The sequence below is a fragment of the Sturnus vulgaris genome, chromosome 28 (genome assembly GCF_052056855.1).
Source record: "Sturnus vulgaris isolate bStuVul1 chromosome 28, bStuVul1.hap1, whole genome shotgun sequence".
Taxonomy (NCBI): domain Eukaryota; kingdom Metazoa; phylum Chordata; class Aves; order Passeriformes; family Sturnidae; genus Sturnus; species Sturnus vulgaris.
The window spans coordinates 6,095,696-6,115,301 of NC_142270.1; the positions used below are offsets into that span (position 1 = coordinate 6,095,696).

A 19,606-nucleotide genomic window follows, 5' to 3' on the forward strand; every position below is an offset into this window, starting at 1 on the left:
TCGCGGTTAAAGTCTTTAATAATTACAAGAATTCCAGATTCATTACAGAAGAGTTTACAACAAATAATATTTCTCCATACAAAGGCAAAATAAACTTTTCAAGTAACAGCGGCCTGGCTCCAGCGTGGGGACGCCGGTGGCAGGGAGGGAGGGGATCCAGGTGAGCTGCCCCGGCCGGGCAGGTAGCAGCTCGGTGGGGCAGAGCTCGGGCAGTGGCGCAGCCCGGGGAGCACGGACGGGCAGGGCTGGGTGAGGCTGCTCCCAGTAAGGCACTGGCACTGCCCGGGGAGCGGGGGCTGCACGGGGACACCCGGGGCTGGCACCCGGTGTGACCCACGCCCCCCTCCCAGGGCACCGTGCCCATCCCACAGCAGTGCCCTGACCCCCCACACGGGCACTGGGCAGCCCCAGCCCCGCCAGAACCCTGGGAGGGAGCTGGGGGGACGCAGGGCTGGGGCAAGGCCAGGCACGTCATGACAACAGATTCCCAAAAGGCATCGACACATTATTATTATTGTTTAATACAACCCCATATAAAACTGAAGCAGCAGCAGCAATTCTTATCGAGGGACCTAAACTGAAATAGGTTTAGAACATAATTTAAAAAAATAAAAACAGCAAAAATAGCAAAATATATGACTTTTTTTTTTTTATAGCAACTGATATCTACCAGCCACTAGTACCTTCCTACCAAACTGGTATATCTCTGGTAACAACCCTTTTTAAAAAGACATGTAAATATATATTCATATTTATACATATTTTTCGTTATGTACACGGGACTCTGGGTTTAGCACAGGTGGGTTCAGTCACCTCTGAGCAGTGCAGGGCTCCTGCCCCGGATGTGCCAGGCCTGGCTCAGCAAAGCCCACTGCTGCTGGCCCTGTGAGGCTGCAGGACCAGCCTGGGGCATCCTGGGCACAGGGGGAGCCCCACACCACGAGGCTCCTGGCACACTGAGGCTCCTGGCACACCACCAGGCTCCTGGCACACCAGTAAAGCTCCTGGCACACCAGTAAAGCTCCTGGCACACCAAGGCTCCCCCCTGGTGCAGCTGCAGGAACCGGGTGCTGCTCCTGGCTCTCAGGTTCTTTACCTGGCAGACCAGCCTGGCTCTCTGTGCCCTACCAGGATGTGCCATCCCAGGATGCCTGGCTGGCTCTTTGGCCATGCACTGCCCACGGGAGAGGATTTCAGCTCAGCCAAGTGGGAATACTCAAGCACAGGATTCATGGAGAGGAGGTTCAAAAACAGGAGCAGGAAATGCCATAAAAACAGCAGAGCCGAACCCTTGGGCTGTGCAGAGCTGACAGGAGGTGGCAGGAGAAGCTGGCAGGAGGTGCTTTGGGTGGTTTTGGTTACGTGAGATGCTACAGATGTCTCTGAACCCCTTCTGCAACAGCCCAGCAGCACCAGGCTGTGCAGGCACGTCCACGGGCACGGTGTGGCACAGCACGGCACTCCCCTGGCACTGCCACCCTCAGTGTCGCTTCAGTCCACCATTGCTGTGCTGAGGAGGGAACTTGGGAAGGCACGGCTCGTCCGGGAGCGGGTCGTGGGAAAAAACAGAGTCCTCTCCCGAGGAGCAGGTGGAGCTGCGGGTGTCGGGGAAGCCAGGAGAATACTGATCCAGAGGCATGGAGAGGTCCAGGTACTCCTGAGAGGGACAGACCCCAGGGGTGGGCTCAGGAGGGGACTGGGCAGCCCCCAGGGAGCACCTCAGGGCCACCAGTGCCACCTCTCCTACCTGGTTGGAGGTCATGGCCACGATCCTGTCCAGGTCCTCCACCAGCTGCTTGAAGGTGGGTCTCTGGGAAGGCACGGCGTGCCAGCAATCCCGCATCATCATGTACCTGCCAGGCCAGGGGGGCAGGCAGGGGCTCAGCCCGGGGCAGGCCCTGGGGACCCCACCCACAGGAGCAGAGAAGCACCAGGACCGTGTCCCTGTGCCCAGGCTGGCAGCCAGGGCCAATGGAAGGAATTACCCTGCAGGGATTGAGGGTGATCCCCACGGGGAAGGAAGGGAAACCCTCCTGCCTGCCCTCATGACCAAGGGCTGTCTGGGGAGGAGGGTGGGCACACTCTGGGCTGGTCCCTGTGCTGGGGTCACCCTGGGATTCCCTCCTGTCCAGGGAGATGCTGATTATGCAAATTTGATGGGCTGATGGTTCTGCAGGGCTGGGAACTGCTGGGGCTGTAACTCCAGACATCTGCCGGTCACCCTCCATGCCCCACCCGTGTTCTGGGCCTGGCAATGGCACCGAGAGACTTCAAACCCCTCCTCCCCATCCTAGCACTGCACTCACAGCTCGTTGGTGCAGTTGCTGGGCTTGTCCATCCTGTGACCTTCCTTCAGCAGCTTGAAGAGCTCCTCAACGGGCACACCAGGGTAGGGTGACCCACCCAGTGTGAAAATCTCCCACAGCAGCACCCCAAAGGACCACCTGGGAACACAGGGCGGATGCTGGGGCACCGGCTCTGGGGTGCTGACACCCCACTGGGCCCCAGTTTGGGTACAGTGAGAGGTTGGTTTGCTGAGAGGAACAACTCTCCACAGTTTCGATTCACTTTGCAGGATAAACCAGCCCCAGCACCAAACACAATTTGGATTCAAAATGTTTGGCTGGCTGACACCAAGTGCAATTTCAATCAATCAAGACGAATCCCATGCACGCATTCCCCAGGAGGCCCTACTCACACGTCACTCTGGTGGGTGTAGATTCGGTCAAAGAGAGCCTCAGGAGCCATCCACTTCACTGGCAGGCGACCCTGGGACACAAAACCCCACAATGGCTCCAGGGCTGGGAGGGAGCCTGGGGCAGGGCTGAGTGTGGCCCTGCCAGCACAGACTGGAGCATCTCCACCCCACTCACATTTGTGGTCTTCTTGTAGTAATCGATGTGGTGGATGTCACGGGCCAGCCCGAAGTCAGCGATTTTCATCACGTTGTCCTCTGTCACCAGCACGTTCCTGGCTGCCAGGTCCCTGTGGATGCACTGCCCGAGCACGGGGCTGTCAGCTGGACCCCAACAAGTGATGGTTCCCCACCACGGGGGGAAAGGTGCATGGCCCAGGCCCATCCCACCACAGCCTCCTGGAGCTCCTCACCTTCTTGGAGGCCAGGTACTCCATGCCCCGTGCCACCTGGTAGGCACAGGAGACCAGGTCCTTGAAGGAGAGCTGCTCCTCGGGGACACGGGCGGGGTTGTAGCAGTACTCCATGCCCGGGGGCCGCCGTGCCTGCAGGTACTCCCGGAGGTTGCCCTTGCTGGCGTATTCCACGATCACATAGAGGGGTCCTGGGGGGATGCTGTGATCAGAGGCTGCAACACGGAGCCAGGCCAGCCCCTCCCAGTGGACAGCACTGGAGGGGAGGCAGAGGGGACACCCTCCCCATCATGCACCCTCACCATCCTGGGTGCAGGCTCCCAGCAGGTTGATGATGTTCTTGTGCTTGCCAATCATCTTCATCATCTCCATCTCAGAGATGAGGTCAGACAGGTCCTTCTCCGTGGCGTCGGCTGGAGGGGAGCAGGCAGCAGTTAGGGGGTGCCAGGCTGCATACCCCAGACCCCAGCCAGGACTCTGGCATCGCACCAGGACCACCCTTCCTGCTGCCACTTACACTTGAGCATCTTCACCGCCACCTTGGTCACTCGGTTGGGCTTGTCCTTGTCGAGGCCGATGGCCTCTGCCAGCACCACCTGCCCGAAGCACCCCTCTCCCAAAGGCTTGCCCAGGATCAGCCTGGTGGGAGAAGACCCCGATGCAGGTCAGTCCCAGCAGCAGCAGCCTCCCCCAGGTCCCAGCGGGGCTGGAGCTCACCTGTCCCGGGGCAGCTCCCAGCGAGGGTCCTCGGGGAGCTCGTACTCAGAGACCCCGGCCAGCATGGGGGTGCCGCTGGAGGAGAGGCGCGAGGGCCGCACCAGCATCACGCCCGAGTTCATGGAGGAGCTGGAGTCGGCTGACACCTGCAGGGGGCCGTGGGTTACCCTCACACAGTGCCCAGGCCCGTGGCTGGCTGCCCCCGGGGGGGAGATGGTGATGGGAGCCTTGGTACCCGGCCCTGCCCGCAGCCCCTGCCCACCCTGCCCGGGTGCTGCCCCCTCTACGGAATTTTTAATTAGTCTCCATCATGCTGTACCCCAAAATGCACAGTCTGGGAGCTCTGCCATGTCCTCAGTGTGTGCCACGCTCTGCTCAAACCTTGCACTGTTGTAAATCCTCCTGGATCTCCTCGTGAGCCCCGTCAAGGGGGAATGGGGGGAGCTGTGCAGCCCCCTCCCCACCCTGCTGCCATTGCAGGCACAGCCTGGACAGTTCCCATCCCGTGCCACTGCTGGGCACAGGCTGGGGTGGGTGGCACATGCAGCAGGGTGAGATGGTCCCGGTGGTTCCCATCCCTCCTCCCCCACACCCCCGGGGAAGGCTGGGCTCCAGGAGAGGCAGTAGGTGCAAACAAACCCCCTCTCTACTTTCTGTTACCTGTCTGCGCAGGGGGATGCTCTTGGCCAGCTTGTGCACGGCCAGCTGGCTGTTGAAGTCTGTCTTCTTGGTGGTGCTCTTCAGCTTGTAGATGATGATGGTCACCACCATGCAGGAGATGAGGAAGGCTCCGATGCAGTAGATGATGATCTCCAGGTAGAAGGGAGATGTCATCATGGCTGGGGTGTCCTCAATAGCTGGGTCAGCGTGAACAGGGCGTTTGTTAGCACCTGCCAGGCCCCAGGGAGTGGCACTGGGGAGCCCCTGGCTCCTCCCCAAGCTCAGTGGGGACCTTGGTGCAGCAGGGACTGAGGGCTGCCCACCCACCCTTGCAGGGAAGGCGTGCAAGCAGCCCCCAGCTCATCCCCATGGCCAAGCAGTGCCTTCACCACCTCTGCAGGTGGCCCAGGGAGGGATGGGGTCAACTGGGACAGGCATGAAGTGGGGGGACAGGGCCTGAGTGACCCCTCAGGGATGTGGCACCACGGGCACCTCTGGGGACAGTTCTCTGTCCCAGCTTGGGAGCTGCAGTCCCTCAGGATCTGGGGTTATGTGTGATGGAATGGGGGGTCTGGCAGTGTCCAGGCTGTGGGAGTCCAGGCCTTACTGGTAATGACTGGGGAGAGCTCGGAACAGAGCAGCCAGTGGCACCCCAGTGGAGGGTGACCTCCTCCCCAGAGGAGGGACCCACAGACCCTCTTTGGTGGCTGAGGTGGTGCTGGAGCCATGCAGAGCTCAGAGCCCGCAGCCACGTGCCACGGTCCGTGGTGAATCCGGCAGGACAGGGCTGTGACTGCACCGTCTGCACCCCCAGCCTGACACCCCCAAAGAGCAGAGCCTCAGAGAGAGGCGTAAGAGGGAGCTGAAGATTCCTGTCCCACCTCTGAGCACACCTGGCTGACAAAGCAGTGGCTGATAACTGGGAAAGTTTTGGCTGGAAAGCAGTGAGCATGCAGCACCCCAAAAGCTTTCCCAGAGCTGTTATCAGGCTTTGGTCCACGCATTGACACTGAGGAGCAGCATCAATGGGGACGGGGCAGCCATCCCCACAGGCAAGCACACACAGCCCCTGGGCAGTCCTGCACTGCAGGGCAAGGCCAGGCCCTGGCAGGCAGCACCCCCGAACTCCCCTGGTGCCCCCTGAGCAGGCAGAGCTGGCCTGGCCTGGCCCGGCCCGGGGGTGCAGGACTGTCCTGCTCCAGTGGAGCAAGCCCTGGTTAAATTCCCCAGGTATGCATTGCCTCGGCCAGGGAGAGAGCAGGGACAGACCCCAACTGGGGTGGAGGGGGGCACAGAGCAGGGGGGCACTGCCCCATGGTGCTCCAGCTGCACCCACACTGACCGAGGGGACAGGGGCAGGGAATGCTCTCTCCCGGACCACAATGCATACATTGGAAAGGAGGGAGGAAAGGGAGAGAAGAGGAGTATATACCTTCGAGAACTGTCAACCATGCAGAGTGATGGGAGATCCCAATAGAATTACCCGCCAAACATGTATACTCCCCAGCATCCTCAAATGAGACATTCCTTAAGTGAAGGACTTCCATTTCTTTGTCTGTCGTGTTAACGCCAGCCGTCTGGAAGGAAAAATGGAAGCAAAAAACGGAGAAGCAAACGACATGAGATCTTCTGGGAGGAGGCCAGAGAGGAGGGAGAGCCCAGTCTCATTTGCCAGACCCCCGGGGAGCAGACAGACCACTGCAGACCTGCTAGAGAGACCCTCGGGATGACCACTCATCCCGGCCGACCTAGGGAGATGCTGGTTAAAAATCCCTTCACCAAACGGAGCCTCCTGCCCATCCGAACATGCTGGCGATGGGCTGCATGGAGAAATCAGCCCGGGCAGAGCTGGCTGGCTCAGTGACACAGGGAGGGACAGGGACAGGGCTGGGAGCACGGAGATGGAAGGATGGAGATGAGAGCACAGAGAAAGGACAGAGACGAGAGGATGGTGACAGGATGGAGATGGGAGGGCAGCACAGACAGGGGATGCAGCACTGTGCCAGTCTGGGGTGCCTGGACCGATGGCAGCACCCTCAGAGACCCAGCAGGTACCTGGGCAGCTCTGGTGCCTGCATGATGGGGAGGGCAGCACACAGGACAGACAGCAGGACACGAGACACGAGCACACAGGACAGACACTGGGACACACACACAGAGCACAGCCGGCCCCGCCGGGTATTTTTCCATGGTTGTTGCACCAGAAACAGCAGAAACAAGAGAGCCCAGAGTTTTGTTTTCCACCGCCAGGCATTCTTCCTTTACCTGTGGCCAGGGGCCTGGTGACTGTGAGCCACGCAGACTGGTTGGCCTCGCCAATATAATTGGAAACCTTACAAACATACTCCCCGCTCTCGGCCTCTGTCACATTATACAGGGTCAGCACCTCCGCATCAGAGCTATTAATCCCCGAGTGCTGGAACAGACCAACGACATGGAGTCACACGGATGGACGTGCCCAGGAACCGCAGTGCCCCCAGGGCTGGCATCGCTCTGCCAGCGCAGGGGCGGCTCCCCCCACACCCCCGGCTGGGTGCGAGGGGTGCGGCTGCACACAGGAGTCACAGCAGGAAGGAGCAGGCAGGAATGGAGGGGTAACCCTGCTCCCCTCTGCTCCCCACAGGTCAGGAGCACAGCTGGGGATGGCTGCACGGCATCACAGAACGGGCTGGGATCTTTAAAGGCCACCCAGCCTGACCTCCTGCCACAGCCGGACCAGTGGCCAGTGTGCCCGCTGAGTGGCACTGCTGGGGTGCAGAGGGAGCTGCTCTCACTGGGACGATCCAGAGCTCAGCTCCCAGCTCCAGGGCTGTGCTCGCTGCCCAGGACTGCCCACCCAGCCCTGGGGTGAGTGCCCTTAGGGCTCTGAAGGGACTGCAGAGCCAGCACAGTGTGGCACACGGCTGGCACACCACAGCCCTCCCTGCTCCCTGCCCAGCAGGCTGCTGGTGGCTCTGGGGCTCCAGCTGTCACCAGGCCGGTGGTCCCCAGCCCCAGGTGACTCTTCTGGCCCATCCCCGTGGCTGCCAGTGCCCTGTCCTGCCCCAGGCACAGGGAAGCCAGGGCCATGGCTGGGTCCAGAGCGTGGCTTTACCTTCAGGATCTGCACGTAGGGCAGGTTGTCCGGGCCGATCTTGCTGCCGTTCACCTCGATGTGCTTCAGCCACTGGATGTGGGGCTGAGGGTCGCTGTAGACCTTGCACACAAACTCCACGTTGCTGCCCAGGGCCACTGTCTTGTTGGCAGGCAGCCCTGCCTGCAGGATGGGCCGGTGCGGGGAGCGCTCTGCGGGACCAGGACACGGGGCACCTCACACCGGGGTTTGGGGTGCCCTGGGGCCCATCCTGGGGTGCACCCTGCAGCCCCCATGCCCAGGACCCCTGGCTGAGGTGGCCCCAACGCAGCATTAGTGTCCCCTTCCCCAGGAGCCTGCCTGCAATGGGATTAGAGCATCCAGGATGGGGGACAGGTGAAACCCTGGTGAGGGGACAGGGACATCAGCACCTACTGGGCAGGGTCAGAGGTCAAACAAACCTAGGGAGGGCCCTGGTCCTTAACAAAGTGGCTGCCACTGTGGTGAGTCAGCATTAACAAACCCCTTTGTTCACCTCTCTGACTGTTCCCTTCAGTTTGCTCAGTGTAATCAAATTAAATCACATTTTTAATGGTTCATTTACTGGCATTTAGAGCAGCTCCACATGTGGAACTGCTCAGACCAGCCTTCCCAGCTGGGAATTATGGCTAATAAGGCGATTAGAAAAAGTTTCTGTCTGGTCTATGAAATTATTTTCGCCACAATTAAAAATCCCCAGAACAGGGTGGGGTGAATGTTCCGCCTGGCTGGCTCCTTGCCTGCTGTGCTGCAGACGAGAACACTGGCCACGGGGATGGGAGGTGGCCACGGGGATGGGAGGTGGCCACGGGGATGGTGGGCGAGCCCCTTCCCTGGGAGCACCCATCTCACAGGGTGCAGCACCCAGCCCTGCCTGGGAAGGTTGAGGGGATGGGGAGGGGGCTGAGCCCCCAGCCCTGTGCTGCTCACCCACGACATCCAGCTGGTAGGTGTGGTTGATGCTGCCGTACTTGTTCTCCACGATGCAGGTGTAGTTGCCCTTATCAGACGGCACCACCGAGTCCATGATGATGCTCCAGGTTGCCTGGCGGACCTGGGGGCAGGGGGAGCACAGAGCCAGTTACGTGCAGCACACACGAGCCCAGGTCCTGTTCCTGTCAGGGCTGGTTCAACCCCTGGCACAGGCAGCACATAAATCTCCCTTTGAGGTCACCTTTCCCTTCCCTTCAGAGGGGCTGTAATTGCTCCCAGCTGTCCCAGGAGGGACACGGAGCCAACTGTGCAGCAGATGTTGTCAGCCTCGCCTGGTGTGTGGGGACACCCCTCTGGTGGCCCCTGTGTGGGGAGGGAACACACCAGCACTGCTCCTCCTGCAAGGGCAGCCTCCCCTGGGGCAGCTGGTCCTGGGGTTCAGAGCCCCACTGCTCCCCATGGCCAGTGCTGGTCAGTGGGCCAGCCTGGGTGTCCTGCACCCCATGCATCTCTGGACAGCCTCAGGGGCTCTGCTGGGAATGTCACTGCCCAGGTCCCTCTGGCCACAGGGCACCAGGAGGCTCTCCAAAAGCCAGCCCTGTCACTGCTGGCTCCAGCTGTGGCCTCTCATGGCAAACCCTCTTTGAGCCCTGCTCACGACTGCATTCCTCCCTCCCAGCTGATGCCCAGGTGGCATCTGCAGCCTGGCTCCTGACCCCTCTCCTTGCCCGGGCCCCTCTCCTTGCTGGGGGATTAGGCAGAGGTGGCCAGGCCAGGCTGGCTCCTCCTGGCTCCTCGGCACAAGCCCCCTCCCCCCAGGCTGAGCTGGTACAAACATGACCCAGAAGCAGGTCACGGCTGGAGGGCAGTCACAGGGGCCCATGTGCCCTGCTGGGGTGCCTGGCTGGGGGCTTGGTGCCTCTCCAGCCACAGAGCCCCTTGCCAGCCCTCCCCAGAGCCCCAGCCCCGTACCTTGTACCCCCCGATGCGATGGTCAGGTTTGAACTCTTTGCCGTTCTTCAGCCAGCGCAGCGTGGGGTTGGGTGTCCCACTCGAGGGACATTTGAATTTCACTGTTTTGGCAGCAGGGACAGCGTGGAGCTTCTTCTCCATCTTCTCAGGATAGGTCCAGTATGGAGCGATGGCCTCTGGGGAGCAGAGGGAGGGCTCAGCACGGCCGAACCCCGCAGCCTCCAGCTCCTGGAGTGACCCCAAGCGTGCCCAGAGCAGGGCTGAGGCAGCCATCAGAGGGATGGCAGCAGCCAAGCCTGGCTGAAGCAGGGAGGACAGCTCTGGGACACAGGGCACTGCCCACGAGTCACAGCAGCCCCTCCTTGTGGGGTGCATGCTCAGCTCACAGGGCTGACCCCAATGCAGCCGTGCTAGCACACCCCGTGCTCTGACCCTGCTGCTTCACCCCCTGCACCCAGACCTGCTCTCCCCACTGTGCCCTGGGCACTGCCAGGAGCCCTGGGCCACCTGCCCCAGCCCTGGGTGCGCCCAGCCTCCCCCTGCCTGGCCACAGGGCAGCACCAGGGGCAAACCCAGAACTTACGGTTCGGCTTGGTGTTATCTGCCTCCTTCTCCTCCGATGAGGAATCATCTTCATCATCATCATCCTCTGCAGAGGGGAGAGCATCTGCAAGAGAAGGGACAGCCCAGCTGAGTACCTGAGCGTGAGGGGACCTTTGTGGATGGCATGGGTGGGTGGTGGGGGCTGTGCCCAGTGGGGTGGGAGCGCAGGGCTGTGCTGATGCTTGGCAGGGGCTTTGGGGCCCCAGGGAAATGCTCTGCACAATCCCCAGCACAGCCAGGGGTTTTGGGATCCCAGGGAAATGCTCTGCACAATCCCCAGCACAGCCAGGGGTTTTGGGATCCCAGGGAAATGCTCTGCACAATCCCCAGCACATCCAGGGCTGGCAGAGCCCAGTGCCTGCAGCCATGGACATCCAGATTTGCTGTCCCAGGTGTTTTCGGAGCTCCTCACCCCATGTCTGGTGCCACCAACACCCCGGGGGTGGCAGCCAGGATCCCCCAAACACAGACACGTCCCCAGCTCGAGCCTTCCTCCCTTTCCAGGCTCACACTCATCACCACCAATGCAGAGCCCCCTCCTGGGGCAGCCCTGCAGGTAAACCTGAGATCATTTCTGGCTGTTCCTCCTGCACAGCAGCAGCCAGGAGGGCACAGAACCACAGTGGACACTGCTCTGGGCAAGCTGCAGGTGGGCCTGAACTCCCCACGCATGGCCACTGTGTGTGCACAGGTGTGCCCGGGTGTGCAGGGGTGTAGAGAGGTATGCCCAGGTGTGCAGGGGGGTGTCCAGGTGTGCCTAGGTGTGCAGGGGTGTGCACAGAGGTGCAGGGGTGTGCAGAGGTGTGCCCAGGTGTGCCCAGGTGTGCAGGGGTGTGCACAGGGGTGCCCAGGTGTGCAGAGGTGCACAGATGCGTTCACAGGTGTGCAGGGGCAGCCTGCTCCTCTCTTCACAGCCCGGCCCCGTGGCTGCCTGTTCCCTGCACAGGCTGTTACACACCTGAGATGTTCACACTGAAGTAGGTGGTCTCGCTGCCCGAGGGGCTGTTGGTCATGCAGGCGTAGAGCCCCGAGTCCTGGGGCACCACGTCCCTGAGCTCCACCTCCTCGCCGGTGATGCGGGTGCGGTTGTTCTCGGCCAGCTGGATGCCATCCCGCACCCAGTTGATGCTCTGCACGTCATCCCGCAGCCGGCAGCGCAGCTGGAGCAGCTCGCCGGGGTGGGCTGAGTAGGACTCCACTTCGATTTTTGCTTTGGGCAGAGCTGGAGGAGTTAGGGGAGAGAAGAAGAGAAAAAAAAGGAGAAAAGAAATAGAGACCAAAGAAAAACCATGCAGCTGTGGCCTGGTTAATGAGGCAACATGCACTGCTGGAATGCTCCCACTGCTGAGATATTCCCACTGCTGAGATATTCCCATTGCTGGGATATTCCCTCTGCTGGGATATTCCCACTGCTGGAATGTTTCCATTGCTAGGATATTCCCCCTGCTGGGATATTCCCTCTGCAGCACAGGGACCCAGCACGCAGGGGATGGAGCCTGCAGCAGCAGCAGAGCAGAGGAGAGGCAGAGGCAGAGGCTGCGAGCACCCCAAGCAGCCCCAGGTGCTTCCCTGCACAGCAGGACCTGCTCCGTGCCTGGGCAGCTCCAAAGCCCTCGCCCTTCTCGGCTCTTATGGAGCGTGACAGGGCAGGGGCTCCCGAATGGGGGAGAAACTCGTGACAACTCAGTGCTGCTGCCGTGGCAGGATCCAGCCTCTCCCAGGAGCATCCCAAAGCCCTGCACGGCTCTGCTGCCTCGCAGGGCTCTCAGGATCCCCACCACCACAAGCGGGTAGCCAGCAAAGCGGGCCAGGGTCCCCGTGTCCCCAGGACCCCGCCCTGGTTAGAGCACGGCGCTGCAGGGAGGAGAGGGCAGGGGCTGGGGCTGCGGCAGGACAGCAGGCAGGGAGTGAGGGGGGACAGGGCAGCCCAGGGAGCTCTGGACACACAGGGTCGTGGGACACACGGCCATGGTGTTCCCATCCTCAGCATTCCCGGGCAGGGGAGCTGAGCTCCCCGAGGTGACGCTTGTGTGAGCAGCACAAGGATCCTTTCTCTCCATCCTGCTGTGACACAATCTCATCTCTCCCAGCCCTGAAGTCTCCAGCGCTCTCTCCTCAAGTCCTGCCCTCCATGGTGGGTGGTGCATGAGCAGCTCTCCTGGTCCCAGGCTTGGGGAAGATGCTGCGTTTCAAATCACCTCTTCAAATCCCACAGCCCAAGGAAGGGTCCGGGCTGCTCCGACTCTGCAGAGGCTCCCGGTGATGATGTGGGTGGATGCAGTGTGATCATCATCCCAGACTGAGCTCTACAGGTTGGTGGGCACAGCTCCAGAGCCCAACTCTTCAGGCACCCCTTGGCCTCTGTCTCCTCCCCTGTAACGTGTGTCCAGCTGTTCCTGGCCAGCTGGATGCCAGTGGGATGCTGTGGGAGCAGCACAAAGGGACACAGGGCACTGCTGCAGATGCTGCTCTCAGGGGCAAGAGACTGTGCTGGAAAATCCCAATAAATGCAGCAGAACAGCCAGGAGATGTTCAAGCTTCAGCTGATCCGTAGCTCCAGGGCTGAGCACCCCAGGATTTCTGGGTGCCCAATGAGCCAGACAAGAACAAACTCTGCTCCCCCCTCTGAACAGCCACAGAGAGCTCGCCCTGGGCCAGTGGCTGTAGAGTGGCCCAGGGTCTCTACTGGCACAAAGCACCCCAGAGAGGAACCAGGACCAGCAGCAAGGCCTCACACCTCCCTGCTCTCCCTGCACCCAACAGCCACTCTGTCCAGCCAGAAATGAAACCTCGGCTCTCCAGAACTCTGATTGACTGCACCGTGACCTGCACTTCACTTTTTGGCCACTTCTCTTTGCCTTGGACTGATGAGAAGCTTCATGGGAAAAACATTCATGAGCAGCTCCAGAGTTTCTCCTCTTTCTTTTGCTCAGCACTTGAAGGAAAACAATGGGATGGGAAAGAATTCCCTTTCCTCGGTTGCTGTAGTTCCAATGTCAGGGCTCCAGTTCATCCATGAGAGGTTACAAAACATTTTAATGTAGAAGGAGAAGACCAACGGGAGCCCCTTTGGTGGTGGGGAAGGGTCTTGCTTTGCAATTCTGTTTTGCCTTGATTTTCTCCCACAGGACGGGCACTTCTCACAGCTCTGATTTGTGTTTCAAGTGATTAGTCACAGGCATCTCTGCAGGCTCACAAAGCAGCAGTGACATCCCATCCTGTCCATCTGCACACCCCAGGCTGGGTAACGCCACCTCCTCCTGCCTGTCCCCACTCCCTCCTCACTCAGAGCAAGGTCAGTGGGCAACAAACAGCCATGAAAACCCAAACCAGCACGAATCCAGGGCTGCAGCCACATCTGCCCTTATCTGGCTCCCAGCTCTGCCCCTTCCCACGCATCAGCAGAGTTCCCTATGGAACTGAACCACCCTGCAGGAAAACCTCGAGCTCCCCCAGCACCCCACGCTGCACCTGCAGAATGTGAAGAGGCAGCCGGGGCACGGAGAAGGGGAAATTTCAGGGGACCCCAGCCTGATGGCAGGGCTTGAGGAGGCAGAATTCCAGGTTCAGGAGGGTCCCTTCCCAATGGGCACAGGTCCCTGGGTACACTGTGCAGGTGCCACTGCTTCTGCAGACCCTTGGGCAGGGGGGCCAGATCCCCTCTCAAAGCTGCCAGCCCCCTCCTCCAGCCCCCCTGAGCCAGGGGCTGGTTTGCAGCAACAGCAGGACTGGGAGGCACGGAGGTGTTGAGGTGATGGAGGCAGAGGGCACGGTGCCCTTCGGTCACCCATGGCACTCCTCTGGCACTTGGGACGAGGCAGAAAGCGCAGCCTGGAGGGAACGGCCTGAGAAGGAATGCACAGGCTAATGAGCATGTCCAGGTTTGCTCAGTGCTTGAGCTGCACTGTGGCCCGGCAGGCAGAGAGTTCTGTGGCTGCTGGGATGGCACAGATGGCACCGGGGGCACTGAGAGCTGCTGGTGGCACTGGTGTGGTTAATGATTGCTGGACTCATTACCCTGATACCTCCCTGTACCTTAAACCACAGCACCGGCTGCAGCCTCCCAACAAAAACCCACGGCAGAACCCCCCCAGCACAGCCCCCGGCTGGCTGCTCCCCATGGCCCACATGGGCCACCTCCCCAAAGATTAACCAGCCACACAAACACGTGGCTCTCACCCCCAGGGCTCCGGGTGCCCCCAGCACTGCACAAAGGTCGGTCAGTGGGAGTCCTCACCTGAGCTGGAGCTGTGGGGTTGGTCACAGCCCCTTTGAGCACACAAAGGGGTGACAGCAAGGAGAGCACAGGAACACCAGTCCCACAGGGGAGTGTCCTGTCCCCGGGGACAGGAGGGCTCACGCCCATGGGGAGCCCCAAGGTCCCCAGTGAGGCAAGGAGCAGCTCCAGCCGATGGTGCCTCCGTGAGCACCCCAGAAGGCACGCAGTGCCCTGGCCGGGGTTTATTACTCTATTCCAGCTTTGAAATGAACCGAGAGCAGAGCCCAGATGGAGAGTGTCACCAAGTGCACAGAACTGTCACCAGGGCCAGCCCCGTCGGGGACACTGGGGCAGGGACACGGGGCAGCCCTGCAGACAGGACCTGCACGTGTCCACTGTGCCCCCCAGGCTGGGCACACGCAGCGGGGAGCCCGGGTGCACCCTCCGAGCGGGGACAGCCACAGGCTGCGCTGGCCATGGCTGTGCTGGCCATGGCGATGGTGACGATGGCAATAAAGGGGCCAACAAAGCGGCGCGGGGACAATGCGGGCGGGGGGCGCGGAGCCGCAGGCGCCGGTTGCCCTGGAGACCCCAGCGGGGCTTTCCGAAGGTATTTCCTGAAGAAAAAGCACACACATGCCCGGCAGCCCCACTAATCCCAACAGGAAGCGCTCACCGGGACGTGGGGATTGGCTTCTTTTTGATTTAAAAAGCTCCTCACCCTGCCGTGTCCCCCCAGCCCGGGCCGTGCCGGGGGCATGGCCCAAGGGGCGACATCCCGGCACCCCAGCGGCTCCAGAGCCGGGAACATCCCTGGATCCATGCTCCGGGGAAAGCATCAGCAGGGAGATGCCAACATGAGCATCACGGGCTCAAGGCACACTCTTGGCACCCCCAGCTCCTCCTGCCCGAGCCAGCCGGGGGGGCTGCGGGCTCCCCCGAACCCCGCGGGCTCCCCCGAACCCTCGGTCCCGGGATTTTTCCTCCGCAGGGACAGGGGATTGATGTCCCGCTCCAGGCTCTCCCGCTCTCCCAGCCTGTGCTGCAAATGAAGCAGCACTTAATTAACAGGCGTGTTGGGAGTTTGCAAAGCTGTCAGGATAAACCCACCCCTTTCCCTGGGCCCCCCTGGCCGTGCTCGGGGCTCCGCAGCAGCTCAGAGCCCTGGAGGCACGGACCCCTCCCCATGGGCTCCCCCCGGGCACGGCACACACGGGGGGCACAGGAGACACAAGACCCCAATGCTCACGGGTTCTGGCTTTGCCTTGCCCTGGCTCACTGCTGGAACCGAGTGCCCATCCCTCTGCTCACCTCCCTCCTGCACAGCCCCAGTGCTGCACACGGGATGCTCCACACCCCACAGACCCTCGGGGACCCTTCTGCTCTCCCGGGGCAGCTCCACAGCCCAGGCTCCGCCAGAGTACGGCTGCTTTCCCAAAAGACTCGCTGTTTTCCCCAAAGACTCGTATTTCTTTTTTTCCTCCTCAATTAAGGGCCGGAGTGACAGCATCCGAGTGGGAAGGCGGGAGGACGGAACAATGCCGGCCAGGCTGGGAGGGGACAGCCCTGGAGGACACAGCCATGTCTCACAGCAGTGGGGTCTGGGGGTGCTGCTGGGCCCCCGGAGCTCCAGGAACACTCCTGGGCTGCTGCCATCAACAGCAGAAGAGCAGGAGGCTGCAGGCTTGGTAGGGAATCCCTGAGCTGCTTGTGGGGCTCCAGCAAGGAGGCAGCTACTCCAAATGGGATCCCCTGGGGCTCCCCGAGGCACTGGCAGGACTGGCTAGGTTTTGGGACACACCTAGAGCTGAAAAATCAAGGAGGGACTGGACAGCAGGGAAATGGGGAGGGGGACAGAGCCGAGGGTCAGCAGTGCCCTGGGGAGCAGGGGGGACAAGCCAAAGACCCTCGTGGTGCTGCCTGCAGGGATGCTGGGCTCCCCCAAGCTCCCCGGGCTGGACACATTGCCTGCTCGGACTTCTGGCTCCCACAGGGTGCAGAGCAAGACCCCCTGGACGAGCAGGGGACAACAAAGCCCCGGGAGCCAGGGCCCCTGCAGATGGCCAGGGAGGGGGGGTTAAGCCTGTGGCCAGCTGGGCAACTCTGGGAAATGGGGCAGCCCTGGGCCCCTGCCCCATGGGGAGGGGGCTGCAGCCAAACCCCCCGTGCTCTGGAGTGCAAACACACCCCCGGGGAGGCATCTGCTGCCCTGGGGGTGTTTGGGGCTCAGGGTGTCCCAAAACCAGCTGCCCAAGGCAGGACCCTCCTGCCCCAGGACACGGCTCCCCACGAAAATCTGCTCGGCCACTCGGCACCCCTGCAGGGCCAGGGCAGCCCCTGTGAGGAGATGCCTGAGCAGCGCCTGGGACAATGGCAGACAAGGAGAGAGGGAAAAAAAACCTTGGCAATTTTCTGCAGGTTTCTATTTAACCTGGAGACAAAGAGCGGCTTTGTGCGAGGGAGGGACAGAGGCTGCGCATGGAAATTTCTTGGCTTTTCCCCTTAACCAGGGTTTTTTCACCACCTCCAAATTTAGGTAACTATAAAATGCAGTAAGTGCCTGTTAATATTTTATTTGCTCCAGATTTTTTGGTACTGGGAGGGAGCCTCTGACAAGCAGAGCTCCCTCCCACACCACAAGGAGAGGGGGGCCAGAGCTGAACCCCCCTCCACACGAGGCCAGGCCACTGACCGGCCGCGGGGGATTACTCCTCCCTGAGAAGGGAGCTTAGCTGCCTCAGAACCGGGAGTAAACTGAAACCCCATAAACATCCAGAACAAAGTCCGGGAAAGCTGCTGCCTCCAGCACGGAAGGGACCGAGCACGGCTGCCCCCAGGGTGATGGGGGGACACTCCTGAATCAGGGGGAAGGACAGAGACCTTGGCCCCCAGGGTGATGGGGGGACACTCCTGAATCAGGGGGAAGGACAGAGACCTTGGCCCCCAGGGTGATGGGGGGACACTCCTGAATCAGGGGGAAGGACAGAGACCTTGGCCCCCAGGACACGATGGCCTCAGCATGGCAGCTGAACCTCACTCACACCCCACGGGATCCCAAAACCCCTGGGTCCAGGTCGGAGCCTGCCCCTGAGAGATGCTGGTGGCTCAGCCCTGGCTGCAGGTCCTGGCCCAGAGCTGGCTCTTCCCATCCCACACGTCCTGCTGGGAACATTTTGTTCCCACCAGTCGGTTCCCGAGCCAAGGGACGGATTCTGCCCCAGCCGGGCTCCTGCTGTGGCACTAATTGGGCTGCCCTGGTGAGAACCGTGTCGGAAAATGTTTCCAGAGGTTATTGTTAGCCCTGGCATGAGGCTGGCGAGGAACCAGCTCCCTCCTCTCCAGCCTCTCCTCCTCCACTGCCACCGCCTGACGCTGCTCCCAAACCCTCCAGGGGCTGCAGAGCTCCTCACACACCCCAAAATTCACCTGTGCTCAGTCAGCTCCCTCAGCCTGAACACCCCAACACCTTTCTCAGCGCCACAGCCGGGGTTGGGGCTGCAGGTGCTGCTCTCCTGGCAGCACAGAGCCATCCCCAAACGCTGCCAGGAAACCTCTTCCAGGAAGAGCAATCTCCCGAGAAAAACATGTTTACCACTGTCAACCGCATTGTTTACAGATGCGGGGAGCAGGCACGCCAGTGAAAAAATCTCAGCAATGTTTCCTGTGAGTGCAGCTCTGCCCGGGCTCCTCTCCGGAGCTGCAGCTCCCCAGGGACCACGCATGTCCTGGGGTGTCACCTCACCCTGTGACCAGGGTACCTGCGGGGCACTTCCAGTCAGAGGTGCCAACCCTGGCAGCCAACAGCATCACCCAGGCATCTCCCAGGGGTCACCCGCCACCAGCTGCCACCCCCAGCCCTGAGGGGACCCCGGGGCACCACACAGCCCCGAGCCCGAGCTGGCCACACCAGCGATCTGCCTCTCAGGGCTCTGCTGGGAGGAAGGGGGAAGGGGGAGCGAGTCTTAAACAGCAAAGCAGTGCCCACAGCCCAGACATTCTTGGGTAATTAGAACCAAAAGGAGTCAGAGCCCCGCGCGCCGTTGCCGGCTCTGGTTTTTCTCTGCCTCGCCGAGGGCCAAGGCTCTGACGTGCCCCAGCACGGCTCTCTGCCAGTGCTGGCTCTGCCCAGGGCCAGGCGACCCACTTGGCCCATCCCTGAGCCTTGGGGTGCCCTCACCGGAGCCAGGAGCACCCCTGGCCACTGCCACCAGCCCTGCACTGCTGCTGGGGGACAGTGATAACAAGGGAGGGATGTGCTGGTCAGGGCTGTGCTCCCCAGACCCAGGGGAGCAGAGATTGGGACAAATTGCACAAATCACCTGAGCCAGCCCTGGCTTTGAGCCCCCACCTTGGGCATTCCCAGCTGGGAGCAGCACTGGAGCATCCCGAGGGTTTCTGTGGGGTGCATCCATCCCTGGCACTGCCAGCTGGCAGGAGCTGAACCAGTGCCCTGAACCCAAACCTTCATCCCCACCAGCTGAGCCCAGGATCACCCCAGTGGGGCCAAGCCTCACACACATCCTGAGTCATAGATCATCAAGTGCTGTCACACACAGTGACCCCCGCAGGGGACACAGCCCCCAGGGCTCTGTATCCTCCTCCAAGCCAACAGGTCAGGGTTTGTCACAATTTTTCTCCAGGTTTAAAATGTCCCCAGGCACTGCTGGAGCCACATACCCACTTTTGTGCTCACACAAACCACTCTGGGGACAACGTGTGCCACGTCCCCAGCTCCCAAGCAGCAGGGTGACAACACAGGTGGCACCACGTGCTGGTGGCCCCAGGGCTGGAGCACACACCAGCCTGTGCTGCAGGGAAGAGCAGCTCGTGCTGTCAAGAGGAACACTAAGGACAAGGAGTGGCCACACCGGGCTGTGCTCTTACCTTGGTCGGGCAGGGTGGGGGCCGGCCGGGCAGCGGAGAGCGCGGCTGCGACCAGCACAGCCCAAAGGATGAGGCACCGCCAGGTAAACATCCCACTGCTGCAGCTACTGCTCCGCGACTGGGCTCGGCAACTCCCACTCCATGGGGGCCCCGGGCGGGCACGGGGGGGTCTCCGCAGGGCTGGCAGCCCCTACAAGCTGTGGAGGAGGAAAGCAGAGTCAGGGCAGGGCCAGCTCCTCACATCCCACCACCCAGCACGGCTGCTCTTGCTGTCACTGGCGATGCTCCTCCCGCATCCAGCCCAGCAGGATGACAGCCCTGGATCCAGGGATGTCCCCAGACTGTGGTGGCAGATCTCCACAGATCCCTGGGCAGCCAGACACGACCTGGCACTGACT

At 61.4% G+C, this 19,606-nt stretch overlaps 1 protein-coding gene across 7 annotated transcripts; it reads right to left on the reverse strand.

Moving 5' to 3' along the window:
- On the reverse strand, positions 1–19,366 carry FGFR1 (fibroblast growth factor receptor 1). 7 transcript variants are annotated; one of them, XM_088180092.1, is made up of 18 exons: positions 19,209–19,353; positions 18,998–19,012; positions 11,064–11,315; positions 10,086–10,169; positions 9,503–9,678; positions 8,528–8,651; positions 7,580–7,770; positions 5,918–6,062; positions 4,486–4,682; positions 3,826–3,971; positions 3,626–3,747; positions 3,411–3,521; positions 3,109–3,299; positions 2,874–2,996; positions 2,699–2,769; positions 2,307–2,444; positions 1,748–1,853; positions 1–1,657 (listed from the first exon to the last, which is right to left on the reverse strand). In XM_088180092.1, exons 1-18 carry the CDS (start codon positions 19,297–19,299, stop codon positions 1,481–1,483), a joined length of 2,460 nt encoding a protein of 819 aa, XP_088036218.1. In that variant the 5' UTR covers positions 19,300–19,353; the 3' UTR covers positions 1–1,480. The 7 variants fall into 7 exon arrangements, with proteins under 7 accessions (XP_088036218.1, XP_088036215.1, XP_088036219.1 ...); XM_088180089.1 differs by lacking the exon at positions 18,998–19,012 and having other exon boundaries at positions 3,826–3,970; positions 4,479–4,682; positions 11,064–11,327; positions 19,209–19,366; XM_088180093.1 differs by lacking the exons at positions 5,918–6,062; positions 18,998–19,012 and adding an exon at positions 6,751–6,901 and having other exon boundaries at positions 3,826–3,970; positions 4,479–4,682; positions 11,064–11,327; positions 19,209–19,366.
- Between the last annotated feature and the right edge of the window lie 240 nt (positions 19,367–19,606).

Coding starts and splice junctions, on each gene's coding strand:
- FGFR1 (XM_088180087.1), bottom strand. CDS start 15,834: ATGCTGTCACTCCGGCCCTTAATTGAGGAGGAAAAAAAGAAATACGAG. Junction 11,328..15,635: donor TGGGGCTGTGCAGGAGGGAG/GTGAGCAGAGGG, acceptor TAACTCCTCCAG/CTCTGCCCAAAGCAAAAATC. Junction 10,170..11,063: donor CTTCAGTGTGAACATCTCAG/GTGTGTAACAGC, acceptor CTTCTCTTGCAG/ATGCTCTCCCCTCTGCAGAG.